Source organism: Tachyglossus aculeatus, chromosome 24 (genome assembly GCF_015852505.1).
Source record: "Tachyglossus aculeatus isolate mTacAcu1 chromosome 24, mTacAcu1.pri, whole genome shotgun sequence".
NCBI classification, from domain to species: domain Eukaryota; kingdom Metazoa; phylum Chordata; class Mammalia; order Monotremata; family Tachyglossidae; genus Tachyglossus; species Tachyglossus aculeatus.
This window is the reverse complement of record NC_052089.1, coordinates 2098701-2113963: the sequence shown is the minus strand read 5'-3', so window position 1 is coordinate 2113963 and position 15263 is coordinate 2098701. Positions and strand designations below refer to the sequence as shown.

At 47.1% G+C, this 15263-nt stretch overlaps 1 protein-coding gene across 1 annotated transcript; it reads left to right on the top strand.

Annotated features, from left to right (window-relative positions):
- Positions 1 to 7903: 7903 nt before the first annotated feature.
- LOC119945050 (olfactory receptor class A-like protein 1) lies at positions 7904 to 8686 on the top strand. Its single transcript, XM_038766045.1, has 2 exons — positions 7904 to 8543; positions 8634 to 8686. Exons 1-2 carry the CDS (start codon positions 7904 to 7906, stop codon positions 8684 to 8686), a joined length of 693 nt encoding a protein of 230 aa, XP_038621973.1.
- The last annotated feature ends 6577 nt before the right edge of the window (positions 8687 to 15263 follow it).

Below are 15263 nucleotides of genomic sequence, written 5' to 3'. Positions count from 1 at the left end.
GTTTCTTCATTTGTAAGATGGGGTTAAAATAGATTTTGTGAACCCTGTGTGAGCCAGGGACTGTTTCCAATTTCATAACCTTGTATCTATCCCAGAGCGTAGCACATAGTAAGTCCCAGATAATTTTTAATGGTATTTGTTAAGCACTTACTATGTGTCAAGCACTGTCCTAAGCGCTGGTAAATAGTAAATATTACTAGTCATTGTTAATGATGATGATAATAATAATATTGTTCATAGGGCCAACTTGTTCCATTATTTTATGTGCCTCATTTACAGGTGATTTGATTAATGGACTAAAGTTTCAGTAACGGAGAGATAGCAGCTCATTTGCACATTTACTCTATCTGTTCTCAATCCTGAAAATTGAAAACAATTGAAATTTTGTTCTCAGCCCTAACTCAATGGGTTCTTCTGAAATAAATCTCTGAGTGGCTAGAAATGTTTTGACTCTTTTGTCAATGGAGATTTGATAGTCATTGCCTTCCGTGAGGTTTTACCATGAGAAGCAGCGTGGCCTAGTGGAAAGAGCCCAGGCCTAGGAGACAGACAATCTGGGTTCTCATCCCAGTTCTGCCACCAGTCTGCTGTGTGACCTTGGGCAAATCACTTCACTTCTCTGTGCTTCATTTCTCCCGTTCTCCCTCCTATTTAGACTGTGAGCCAAATGTGGGATAGAGATTGTGTCCACCCTAACTGACTCGTATCTATCCAAGCTCTAAGAAGAGTGTTTGACACATGGTAAATACCTAATAAATAATATTTTAAAACTCCTGCCTCTGTCCCCCAGGAACGTGTGACCCATTGGCAAGGGGTGGAATATTGGAGGTCAACAAAAGGTTAATATTTATGGGTCATAATAATAATAATAATTATGGCATTTGTTAAGCAATTACTATGTGCCAGGCACTGTAATAAATTCTGGGGTGGATACGAGCAAATCGGGCTAGTCAAAGTCCCTGTCCGATGTGGGGCTCACAGTCCTAATCCCCACTTTACAGATGAAGTAATGGAGACACAGAGAAGTGACGTGACTTGCCCAAGGTCACATAGCACACAAGCAGCAGAGCAGGGATTAGAACCCATGACCTTCTGACTCCCAGGAATGTGCTATATCCACTATGCCATGCTGCTGCTGGGTCATGAAGATCGGTAAGCAACAGACTAGGACAAGAAGGGTTTTGATTTCAGGGAAGATAATAAATGTGTTTGTCATGCACTTACACTGTGCTGAACATTGGGGTAGATATACGGTAATCAGTTCAAACACCGTCCCTCTCCCCCTACAGGGAGCTCACAGTCTAAGGATATTGAGTCCCTGGTCTACAATTGAGGACACAGAGGCATAGAGAAGTTAATTAACTTCCCCAAGACAACCCAGCAGACAAGTGGTGGAGCCAGAATTAGGACCCAGGTACGGCAGGAATGTGTCTTTTTGTTGTTACTCTCCCAAGCGCTTAGTACAGTACTCTGCACACAGTAAGCACTCAATAAATTCGGCTGCATGATTCTGACTCTCACGCCTATATTCTTTCCAGTAGGCTCTTGTTTGTGGGAAGGAAACATGTCTATCAACTCTGTCATACTGTACTCTTCCAAGTGCTTAGTTGAGTGCAGTAAGCACTCAATAAATATAATTAATTAACAGATGGATTCCTGCTTTTCTAGCCCATGAAGAAATCCTCTCCCTTCCTGATTCCCTCTGAAGCCTGCAGACATGCGAGACTACGCATCTTCACACAGTATCGGAATTTCCATCTCTTGTCGGAACTCAAAAAGCCACCAGAAAGCAGAGAAGACATTTCAGCATCTGTTTCCTGCTCAATAACGCCCTGATGGTTTAGAGTGCAAAAAGAACTTTTAATGTGCAATATATTTTAATGGTATTTGTAAGCGCTTACTATGTGTCAGGCATGGTACTAAGTGTTGGGATAAATATAAGACGTTTCAGTTGGACACAGTCCATGTGCGATGTGGGCTCACCATTTTCACTCACATTTTAGAGATGATGTAACTGAGGGACGGAGAACTGAAGTGACTTGTCCAAATTTCATCAAGGCTCCCTGGCAATCTGTTGATGTGAGCTCGGTGATGAGTAGGGATTGTCTCTATTTGTTGCCGAATTGTACTTTCTAAGCGCTTAGTACAGTGCTCTGCACACAGTAAGTGCTCAATAAATACGATTGAATGAATGAATTTCATGAGAAGCAGCGTGGATTAGTGGAACAAGTATGGGTTTGGGAGTCAGAAGATGTGGGTTCTAATCTCAACTCCACCACTTGTCTGCTGTGTGACCTGGGGTAAGCTACTTCCCTTCTCTGTACCTCAGTTACCTCATCTGTAAAATGGGGATTAAGACTGTGAGCCCCACGAGGGAAAATCTGATTACTTTGTATCTACCCCAGCACTTAGAACAGTGCTTGGAACACAGTAAGTGCTTAACAAACACCGTAAGTATTCATTATTATTATTTTTATTTCAGGGCATTGGCCGTCAACGGTATGCCTGCTCCCAAAGAGCTGACAATCTAAAGGAAGCTCTCCGGGACAGCTTCTGCCCTAAAGGTTTTTCCATTTTTCTACTCCTCATTCAGGGTGGAAATTGAAAGAAAATTTCCTAATAAATCTTGCCTACTCTTTCTCTTCAAAAATGACCAGAACCTCACCTCACCCAAATGATTACCACTGTAAGCCAAGCTCTCATTATATAGCCACTACACTACCGTATCAACCCTCCACCACATTGCCTCTAGATTGTGAGTTTGTTGTGGACAGGGAATGTGTCTTTTGCTGTTGTAGTATACTCTCCCAAGAGCTTAGTACAGTGCTTTGCACACAGTAAGCGCTCAGTAAATAAGATTGAATGAATTGCCTCTGTCCGCATCCTTCCACATTGTTCTATAGATTTTTTTTTGAAGTGTCCAACCCAATTGGGACGGCCAGGTCCTAAGAGTCAGAGAACCTAGGTTCCAATCCTAGCTCTTCCACTCGTTTGCTGTGTGACCTTGAACACCTCACTTATGTTCTCCGTACTTCAGTTTCCTCATCTGTAAAATGGCGATCAATACCTGTTCTCTTTCCCTATTGGGCTGTGATCTCCATCTGGCATGGAGTCTGTATGACCTGACCATCCTACATCTACTATAATAATAATAATAATAATAATAATAGCATTTATTAAGCGCTTACTATGTGCAAAGCACTGTTCTAAGCGCTGGGGAGTTTACAAGGTGATCGGGTTGTCCCACCTGGGGCTCACAGTCTTAATCCCCATTTTAAAGATGAGGGAACTGAGGAGCAGAGATGTTAAGTGACCTACCCAAAGTCACACAGCTGACAAGTGGCGGGAGGCGGGATATGAACCCATGACCTCTGACTCCAAAACCCGTGCTCTTTCCACTGAGCCACGCTGATTCCCACTATAGCCACACTATAGTGGTTGGTATACAGTAACCACTTCATAAAATACCACAATTATTATTACATATCATTTCTCTTCTCATTCTTTGTTCCATGCAAGCTAACTGCCTAATTGTACTTCCTTTTAATCGTCTCCCCTGCATCCCCAGACTCAGTATCCTTAATTTGAAAGTCCAGTCCCTCAATAATCCACCAGACTTCAGTCTCCCTAAAATCTCACCTCTCCTAACAAACCACCCCTTATTAATTTCCACATTCCTTTATATCAACCCCAAACTGCTTTTACAGAAGAGGGAACCAAGGCACAGGGAAGTAAAGTTATGTGACTTGCCTAAGGTCCCACAGCAGACAAGTGGTGAAGGAGGGATTAGAATGCAAGTCTCCCAACTTCCAGGCATGGTACAGGCTGCTTGAATAACCAACCAATATGATACATATCATAACCAACTCATCAACCTCTCACCCTCTAGACTCTAGACTCACCCAAGCTCGCTGTGGGGAGGGAATGTGTCTACCAACTCTGTTCCATTGCACTCTCCCAAGCGCCTAGTACAGTGCTCTCCACATACTAGGCGATCAGGAAATACCATCGACGATGGTTAACCTCGCTTACCTGTTGTAGTTTGGAGTCTTCTGGTCTCTGCTGCTTTCTCCTTTTCCTCACAGATCACTTGGTCTTAGTTCCATCAATCCCGGCTCGTTGAGGTGAAGGACCAGAAAATAACTAGGATTTTAACCACGGCTGACTCTCCCCCGGGGGCAGCACTGTTTTTTGACTGGCCCGGTCTTATCCACCGAACAGCCCTGGGGAGGGTCCGACAAATAGTGCCAGTCGTGAGCCTGCCCCAGGGAACATCATTAAGGCTCTGCAGATCTCTGACCCCCGGCCAACTGGGCTACCTGCCTGTTTCTGGCCACGGGTCCTCCGCCAACAGGGAGGAAGCAGTGTGCCTAGTGGTTAGATCCCAGACCTGCGACTCAGAAAGGCATGTATTCTAATCCCGGCTCTGCCACATGTCTGCTGTATGACCTAGGCTAGACGCTTCACTTCTCTGGGCCTCCATTTACCTCATCTGTAAAATGGGGATTAAGACCATGAGCCCCATGTGGGATGTGAACTGTGTCCAACCAGCTTGTTTCTACCTCAGTGCTTAATACAGTGCCTCACACCTAGTAAGAGCTTAACAAATGCCACACTTAATAAGTCCTGAAACATTTCTGAAGCCTGAAGGCTGCTCTTCCGATATTGCCATGTCTTGGTAAAGGCATCTTTTATTAATCCTAATAATAATAATGACATTTGTTAAGTGCTTACTATGTGCCAAGCACTGTTCTAAGCACTGGGGTAGATGCAAGGTAATCAGATTGTCCCACGTGAGGTTCATAGTCTTCATCCCCATTTTACAGTTGAGGTAACTGAGGCCCAGAGAAATGAAGTGACCTGCCCAAGGTCACACAGCAGGCAAGTGGCAGAGCCGGGTTTAGAACCGATGTCCTCTAACTCCCAAGCCCATGCTCTTTGTGTGGCCTAATGGATAGAACCGGGGCCTAGGAATCAGAAGGACTGCGGTTCTAATCCCAGCTCCACTACTTGTCTGCTGTGTGACCTTAGGCAACTCACTTCACATATCTGTGCCTCTGTTACCTCATCTGTAAATTGGGGATTCATCTTGTGAGCCCCAACTGTGTCCAATCTGTTTAGCATGTATGTACCCCAGTGCTTAGTCCAGGGCCTGGCACATAGTAAGCACTTAACAAATGCCATTATTATCATTATGATTAATAAAAAATTAATAAAAGTAAGTGGTTAATAAATACCGCAGATATTATCTCTAATGGGTTGATGATGAATGGATAATGGCAAGGAGGACTCTGGGTTGATTTTGTCCCGGGTTTAGGTGTCTACAGGGAAGGGAAAGAGGGTACAACAGACAGGGTGGATTAATTATGCTCACACCATACACACACACACACACACACACACACACACACACACACACACACACTCACTCACTCACTAATCAATCCCCGAGGGCAGAGAGCAGTGAAAACTGGCTGCCTCAGCTTCGATCTGTCAGCATCTGCCCGCCATGTGCCCTTCAAGCCAGCACGAGACGGGTGAGTGGGTTAAAACCGTCTACCAGTGGCTTCTCCAAGCTTTCTGTAGTTTCGACCGTATTTATTGAGTACTTACTGTGTGCAGGGCACTGTACCAAACGGTTGGGAGAGTCCAATATAGCAACCACTAACTGTGATGGGGACCAGGGAGAAGCAGCATGGCTCAGTGGAAAGAGCCCGGGCTTGGGAGTCAGAGCTCGTGGGTTCTAATCCCGGCTCCGCCAACTGTCCACTGTGTGACCTTGGGAAGTCACTTCACTTCTCTGGGCCTCAGTTCCCTCATCTGTCAAATAGGGATTAAGACTGTGAGCCCCACATATGACAACCTGATTGCCTTGCATCTATCCTAGCTTGGTACATAGTAAGCGCTTGCCAAATACCATCATCATCATCATCATCAGGGCTGGTCACCCTATCCCTTCTCCCGGGACTCCAAGGATTTTAGAAGGGACCCCTCCGAGGTTTCGGAAAAGACTCCACTTTAATATTGATATCTAAAAAGGAAAATGTTGCCCTCCAGAAAATACTGATTGTGGTATTTGTTAAGCGCTTGCTATATGCCAAGCACTGTATCAAGGACTGTGGGCCCATATGGGGCTCACAGTCAAAGTAGGAGGGAAAACAGGTATTGAAACCACATTTTGCAAATGAGAGAACTGAGGCACAAGGAGGTGAAGTGACTTGCCTAAGGTCACTCAGCAGACGAGCGGCAGAGTGGCTTCAGAAAGCCTCCCAGATGTCAGCAAAATGGTGATTCTCTGATAATAATAATCATGGCATTTAGTAAGCGCTTACTATGTACAAAGCACTGTTCTAAGCGCTGGGGAGGTTACAAGGTGATCAGGTTTTCCCACAGGGGGCTCACAATCTTAATCTCCATTTTACAGATGAGGTAACTGAGGCACAGAAAAGTGAAGTGACTTGCCCAAAGTCACACAGCTGACAATTGGCTGAGCCGGGATTTGAAACCCTGACCTCTGACTCCAAAGCCCGTCCTCTTACCACTGAGCCACGCTGCTTCCCCACGCTGATGTCAGCAAGGTGGTGACTGGCTGGGATGATTGGTACAGAGAGAGGTGCCTCCCCCCCAAGTGGAGATTACCTGAAGACAAGAGGAGTTGGGGAACTGTAGGGTGGATGAGAACACATCCAGGCTGAGAAGCAGCATGGCTCAGTGGAAAGAGCCCGGGCTTTGGAGTCAGAGGTCATGAGTTCGAATCCTGCCTCTTTCAGCTTTGGGCAAGTCACTTAACTTCTCTGTGCCTCGGTTACCTCATCTGTAAAATGAGGATGAAGACTGTGAGCCCCCCGTGGGACAACCTGATTGCCTTGTAACCTCCCCAGCGCTTAGAACAGTGCTTTGCACATAGTAAACGCTTAATAAATGCCATTAAAAAAACACACATGGCTGGATGGAAAGTTTGAGGAGTCATCTGTAAAGAGGTGCTATCCCAGTTCTCCCTGCCCTTAATATTTTTAAAAGGCATTTGTTGGAGGTTTTATGGTACTTGTTAAGCTCCAGGCACTGTTCTAAACGCTGGGCTAGATAAAAGATAATCAGGTTGAACAAAATGTTCCACTTGGGGCTCACAGTCTTAGTTCCCATTTTACAGATGAGGGAACTGAGGCACAGAGAGGGGAAGTGGCTTGACCAAGGTCATACATCAGCCTGGATTGGAACCCATGTCCTCTGACTCACATGTCTATGCCCTTTTCACTAGGCCACATTGTTCTGTGAACTTGGACAGGTCACCTAACGTGTCTGTGCATCAGTTTCCTCAACAACAAAATGTGGATTGAATTTTCCTTTCTACTTAGACTGTGAGCTCCATATGGGACAGGGACCGTGCCCCACATGATTAATATGGACCTGCCCTAGGGCTTAGAGCAGTGCTTGGCTTATGGTAAGTGCTTAGAACATACCACAGTCATTAGGTGACGGTCTAGACATTAGCCCGAGGGATTGAACACAGTCAGGGAGTTGTGGTAGATCCAATGTCACTGGCCAGTGGTCATTTTCTTCCTCCACATCTTCCAAGGGACAGAGCACAGCGAAATCTCACCACAGTCCAATCCATCAGTTGTATTTATTGAGCGCTTACCGTGTGCAGAGCCTTGTACTCAACTCTTGGGGGAGTACACAATAACAAAGTTGATAGACATGCTCTCTGCTCACAACAGTCTCACAAACTAGAGGGGGAGACAGATATTAATATAAATAATTGAACTACAGAACAGATTCATTTGTAGATTTCATGCCTCACCTTGTCTCTCCTTCACCCCAAATTTCTTTACAGGAGGCCTCTTCTGGTTTTGAGGAAAAATGAAAGAGAGTGGGTGGCATTTCCATGTCCTTCGGGACTGCGATGCTGTTTCAGATCACCATCAGGACCTTGGTGAATGTACTCCTCTTGGTGTTTTATATCTGCATGGTGTCCATCAGCCCCAAGTTCAGCTCCTTGGATCTGATTTTCTGCCACCTGATCTTGGCCAACACCATGATTCTTCTCACCCTCGGAATCCCGGAGACCCTGTCAGCCTGGGGATGGAGAAATTTCCTGAGTGACGTCGGATGTAAATTCCTCATGTATAGTCCTCGAGTGGGCCGGGGGCTGCCCATCTGCACCACCTGCCTTCTGAGTATCTTTCAGGCCGTCACCATCAGCCCTGGGAAACCCCGGTTGTCCCGGATCAAAGCCAGGTTACCCAGGTGTGTAGTCTTCTCCTCCCTCCTGTCATGGGGCCTCATTCCGCTTGTAGATTTAAGTATGTCAATGCACATGACAGGCCCCAGGAACAGCAGCAGTGTTAAACTCGTGCTGGACCTCAAATATTGCGTAAAGGTCAGTGTCAGCGCGAAAACCATCTTGCTCATCACCATCGTGTTCTCCCTCTGCGACTTGATCTTCGTGGGGCTTATGAGAGCGGCCAGCGGCTACTTGGTGTTCACCGTGTACAGACACCACCGGCGTCCTCCTCTATGGGGGGCAGTCCATCATGCTGAGTGTAATACTCAACATGAAAGAAAAATCACCTCTTCTCGTGAACTGCCAAATGGTGTTAGGGTTCACCTTTCCGGTCTTCTGCTCGTTTTAGATTATGCAGAACGAGCAGAGGATGAGTGCAATCCGGAAAAAGGAATCACCTGATTCCGAAATAGATTTTCCATAGATTGCCAGGGAAGCTGCCTGCACTCCAATTAAGTCCTGCTCCGGTAAAGAGCTCAGGTATCTTGATCCCAGTAGCAGCAAGACAAGAGAAGCAGTGTGCCAAGTGGAAAGAGTACGGAAGGACCTGGGTTCTAATCCGGGCTCCACCACCTGTCTGTTGTGTGACCTTGGGCAAGTCATTTCAATTCTCTAGTCCTCAGTTACCTCATCTGTAAAATGGGGATTAAAACTGTGAGCCCCATGTGGGACAGGAACTTGTCTGACCCAATTTGCTTGTATCCACTCCAGCGCTTAGTACAGTGCCTGGCACATAGTAAACACATCAAATATCACAATTATTACTATTATTATTATTATTAAACTAAGGATGGGGAGGGGGGATTTTTACACAGTACCAGACTGAGACAATTAAACACTCTAAGAGAAGGAAGCACAGGGAAGCAGCATAGCCCAGTTGATAGAGCATGGACCCGGGTGTCAGAGGACCTGGTTTCTAATTCTGCTTCCACCACCTATCTTTCTGGTGACCTTGGGCAAGTCATTTCACTTCTTGCCTCAGCTACCTCATCTGTAAAACGGGGATTCAGAATGGATGTCCTATGCGGGACAGGGACTGTGTCCAACCTGCCTAGTTTGTATGTACTTCATTGCTTAGAATGGTCCCTGGAAAATAGTAAACAACACGTACCATTATGAAAAAAATAATCAGGGAAGGTCCCGTGGATTTAATAGAGTTTCTGGAAGGAGTTTTGAAGATGGGAAGCCCTGTGGTCTGGTGGATAAGCAGTGTGGCTCAGTGGAAAGAGCACAGGCCTGGGGGTCAGAGGTCGTGAGTTCTAATCTCGGCTTTGTCGCTGGTCATCTGTGTGACTTTGGACACATCACTCATCTTTTCTGTGCCTCAGTTACCTCATTTGTAAAATGGGGATTAAGACTTTGAGCCCCGCGTGGGAAAACCTAATCACCTTGTATCCACCCCGGAGCTTAGAACGGTGCTTTGTACATAGTAAGCGCATAACAAATGCTATTATTATTATTATTATTATAAGAAGGGAGAGGAAATTCCAAACTGGAGAAAGGTGGTGAAGTAGGGGTCTGAGTGGCGGGAGTTGGGAACGAGGCACAGTGAGATGGTGAGCTTGGGAGGAATGGAGAATGCAGATAGGAATTCAGTAGCGGAAAATAAAATCAGTCCGTGAAGCCAAGGTTGGATAACGTGTTGAGGAGAAGGGGATGGTCGACAGTATCAAAGGCAGCTGAGAGGTCGAGGAGGATTGGGATAGAGTATGAGCCATTGGATTTGTCAAGAAGGACGTCATTGGCGACCTTTGAGAGGGCAATATCGCTGGAGTGGAGGGAACGGAAGCCAGATTGGAGGGGGTCCAGGAGAGAGATGGAGTTGAGGAATTCGAGGCAGCGAGTGTGGACGACTCGCTCTAGGAGTTTGGAAAGGAAGGGTAGGAGAGAGACAGGACAATAACTAGAGGGGCAATGGGGTCAATAGATTTTTTTAGGATGGGGAGACGTGGGCATGTTTGAAGGCAGAGGGGAAATAGCCGTTGGAGAGTGAGCAGTAGAAGATTGAAGTTAAGGAGGGGAGAAGGGTAATAGGTTAGAAGTTTTATAAGATGAAAGGAAATGGGGTCCGAAGCACAGGTGAAGTGGTGGCACTCAAGAGGAGGGAGGAGATCTCCTCTGAAGATACTGCTGGAAAGGATGGGAAAATAGAGGAGAGGGTTGAGAGCGGGGGGGATGGAGAAAGGGGGGCGTGACTTTGGGGAGCTCAGACCTGATGGTGTCAATTTTCCTAATGAAGCAGGTGGCCAGAACGTTGGTACATCACCTGCTTATTTTACTGCCATCGCTTGTTAACTGTTAACTGCTTTCTGTAATGTCATCATCTGCTTAGTTTTTGCCATCACATATTAATTATTACCTGCTCTCGGTGATATCAGAATCTGCGTATTTTATCATTTGCCATAGCATGTTAATTGTTAACTCCTCTCTGTGATGTCATCATCTTATTTTATTATTGATACTGCATTATTGCTACTGCATGTTAATTGTTAACTTCCCGCTGTGCTGTCATTTACCTTGCTGACCTCACCATGAGCTATCAATCCCCCTGCTCCCAACTGCCCTTCCCATTCCTCACTTCCCCTTCCCCTCTCCCACCCAGCTTTTTCACTCCCTTTCGCCCATCCCCCCCTCTCCTTTCCCCCTCCCCAGAATCCCTCTGTATGAGCGCCAACCCTCAACTCCTCCCTTCTAGCCCCCTCTCTCAGATCCTCCCCGCGCCCACCCCAGCCCAGTTCTCCTTTCTCGTGGCCACCCCTCTTCCCCCTCTCCACGCTCAGGGCCCCGCCAACGCATCCCAATCCAAAAATTCCTCACCCCTCGCACCCAAAGAGTGCCCCTCCCCCCTTCCTCCACTTGGCCAATTCGACACTGTGGACCACCCCCTTCTCCTCAACACGCTATCCAACCTTGGCTTCACAGACTCCGTCCTCTCCTGGTTCTCCTCTTATCTCTCCGGCCATTCATTCTCAGTGTCCTTTGAGGGCTCCTCCTCCCCTCAGATCCCCTTACTGTAGGGGATCCTCAGGGGTCAGTGCTTGGTCCCCTTCTGTTCTCTATCTACACTCACTCCCTTGGCGAACTCATTAGCTCCCATGGCTTCAACTATCATCTCTAAGATGATGACGCCCAAATCTACATCTCTGCCCCTGCTCTCTCTCCCTCCCTTCAGTCTCGGTTCTCCTCCTAACTTCAGGACATCTCCATCTGGATGCCTGCCCGCCATCTAAAACTCAATATGTCCAAGACTGAACTCCTTAACTTCCCTCTCAAACTCTGCCCTCTTCCAGACTTTCCCATCACTGTAGACGACAGTACCATCCTTTCTGTGTCACATGCCTGCAACCTTCGTGTCATCATCGACTCTTCTCTCTCGTTCACCCCTCACATCCAATCCGTCACTAAAACCTGCCGTTCTCACCTCCGCATCATCACCAAGATGCTCCCTTTCTTCTCCATCCAAACCGCTACCTTGCTGGTTCAATCTCTCATCCTATCCCGACTGGATTACTGTATCAGCTTCCTCTCTGATCTCCCATCTTCCTGTCTCTTTCCACATCAGTCTATACTTCACGCTGCTGCCCGGATCATCTTTGTGCAGAAACACTATGGTCATGATTCTCCCCTCCTCAAAAATCTCCAAAGGCTGCCAGTCAACCTACGCATCAAGCAAAATCTCCTCATTCTCGGCTTCAAGGCTCTCCATCCCCTCGCCCCCTCCTACCTCACCTCCCTTCTCTCCTACAACCCAGCCCGAATACTCCGCTTCTCTGCAGCTATCCTTCTCACTGTACCTCGTTCCTGTCTGTCCCGCCATCGACCCCCGGCCCACGTCCTTCCCCTGGCCTCGAATGCCCTCCCTCCACAAATCCGCCAACCTCGCTCTCTTCCTCCCTTCAAAGCGCTACTGAGAGCTCACCTCCTCCAGCAGCCCTTCCCAGACTGAGCCCCCTTTTCCCTCTCCTCTTCCCCATCCCCCTAGCCCCCTTCCCCTCCCCACAGCACCTGTATATATGTTTGTACAGATTTATTACTCGATTAATTTTACTTGTACATATTTACTATTCTATTTATTTTGTTAATGATGTGCATCAGCTTCGTTTATATTTGTTCTGACGACTTGATACCTTTCCACATGTTTTGTTTTGTTGTCGGTATCCCCCTTCTAGATTGTGAGCCCGTTGTTGGGTAGGGACCGTCTCTATATATTGCCGACTCGTATTTCCCAAGCACTTAGTACAGTGCTCTGCACACAGTAAGAGCGCAATAAATGCGATTGAATGAATGAATGAATGAATGAATGGCAGTGAGGGATGGAGGAGGGGGGAGTTCAGGGGGCCTGAGGATGGATTTAAATGTCCTAAACAGCTGACGGGGGTGATGGGCATGGGTGTCATTAAAGGAAGAAAAACAGTTTTGCCTGTTAGATTAGAGGGCAGAGTTAAGGCAGGAAAGGATAAGATTAAAGAGAACAAGGTTTAAACTTTAGCCAGCAGCGTTCAGCAGCTCGAGCATGAGAGCGAAGGAGGCGGACAGTGGTAGTGATCATGGGATGTGGGTTAGTGGTGCGAGAGCGACGAAGGGAAAGGGGAGTGAGCGAGTTGAGTTGAGTAGAGAGGGTGGAGTTGAGAGCAGTAATCTAGTCATCAAGAGTGGGTAGAGATGATAGGGAGGCAAGGTGGGCTGTGATGCGCTGAGAGAGATGTATGGGGTTGAGAAACTGGAGAAACTGGAGGTCTCTGTGGGGGAGTAATATATATTTACAGGGAGAGGAGTGTGAGAGACAAGGCATGTGAGAAGGTTATGGTCAGAGAGAGGGATTTCAGAGTTGGTGTGAGTAGAGATAGTGCAGCGGTAAGAAATGATGAGATCGAAGGTTTGACTAAATTGGTGAGTGGGCAAGGCGGGGTGGAGTGAGTTTGGCAGAGTCAAAGAGTGATAGACGGTGGGCAGCAGAGGAGCTACCGGGTACATCCATGTGGATGTTGAGGTCTGCGAGGATCAGAAAGAAGGAAGGTGATAAAGTGGTCAAAATGGTTAAAGAAGTTGGAGGTGGGACCAGGGGGGCGGTGGATGACGGCTGCAAGAGCCTGGACGGGATGGTCGAGACTATCGAGGGAAGTCGAGGGAAGGGGTTGGATGGGAATGCTTTTGCGGGGACAAGCGCAAGGGGAGGGGAATGAGGTCTGGCTCTGGTACAGTGGGATTCTAGAGAGGGAGCGGGGAGGAGGGGTGAAGCTGGAGCAAAGGGAGGGAAAGAGCTGGATGGGAGAGGGGAAGGAGAACGTGAGGACTGGGAAAGGCAGATGGGAGCAGTGGAATTGATAGGTCATTATGAGGTTAGGGAAGTAAATTACAGCACTAAGAGCAGTTAACAATTAACATACAATAGGAACAGTAAAATAGCGGGTGATGACCAGAGTAGGAGGTTGAATTGTTCATGGGTCAATCAAATAAAAAGTTTAATGGCAAGGAGAGTCCAGGTAGAATGCAAGTAGTTGCTAAAAGTAACTCAGTGAGAACAAGACCATTGGTACCCGGGGAGCGGGGCAGGGGGAATCAGTAGCATCCGGTGCTAACAATTAACATACAATAGGAACAGTAAAATAGCGGGTGATGACCAGAGTAGGAGGTTGAATTGTTCATGGGTCAATCAAATAAAAAGTTTAATGGCAAGGAGAGTCCAGGTAGAATGCAGGTAGTTGCTAAAAGTAACTCAGTGAGAACAAGACCATTGGTACCCGGGGAGCGGGGCAGGGGGAATCAGTAGCATCCGGTGCTAACACAGGGAAGGAGGGAGTGGAGGCTCTCCAAAAAAGGTTACTTTTTTGTGTTGGGGGGGGGGAGGCATGGTGCACACAATGTCCCATGGCCGTGGTTGGCTACCTGGATGGTCACTTCGAATGGTGAGTCTAGTGATCATGGGAGGGATTTCAATCCAGGGTGTTGGATGGTCAGCAGAGTTATCAACTCTCAAGGATCATCTGGGAGATACATGAGCTTCTGACCGGTCGCGGGGCCTGCGGCGGGTTTCGGGGGCTGACCTCGGTGTCTTTGGGCGGGGATGCAGATGTCCGGAAGGGGGATGATCATGAGCCCGGAGGCAGGTCATTGGAGCCTGATAGCAGGCTTCTTAGGAAGGGAGATGTCGGGCCCTCGTGGCGGAGTGTGGAGGGGAAAAATCCTACAGGGAACAGGGAAGTACTGCCACGTATCTGTTGTGTGATACTGGGTAAGTCACTTCACTTGTTTGTGCCTCAGTTACCTCATCTGTAAAATAGGAATTAAGACTGTGAACCCTTGTGTGACAGAGACTGTGTCCAAACCGATTTTCTTGCATCCCCCTACTGCTTAGTACAGTGCCCGAAACATAGAACGCCTTTAACAAATACCCTAAAAAATCCTGAGAGTAAGAGCTTGTTGATAGACTCAATTTTGCCCTAATCCTTGTATTTGCTGGAACGTGTTTTGGCTAGGAAGCCGTCTGAGAATTTGCAAACTTCCATTCTACACTTCTAGCCTGCTTGGACGCAGTGTGCTGTGTTGCAGGACGAAACGGCTTGTGTGCATGTGCGTAGTGTCTGACAAGGTGAATTGTACAACACCAACCGTCCTTAAACACACAGTTTTGTGATTATGCGACCCCTGCTTTCTAGATTTTTATAAACCCAAATCAATCAGTGGAACGTATAGAGCACTTACTGCATGAAGAACACTGGACAGAATATCTGCTGATTTTTCAGAATAACACAGAGGTCATCAACGTGGAAAGTTTTCCGTTCTGTCCAGAATTAAGACAGGAGGCAGGACGAGTTGACCAAGTGAAGTTCTCCTTCTAGATTGCAAGGTGTTGTGAGCAGGGTATGTGTCTACCAACTCTGTTGAAGTGGATTCTCCCAAATGCTTAATACAGTGGTCTGCATGCAGTAAACGTTCAGTAAATGCCATTGATTGATTAATGGATTGATTGAGGTTCATC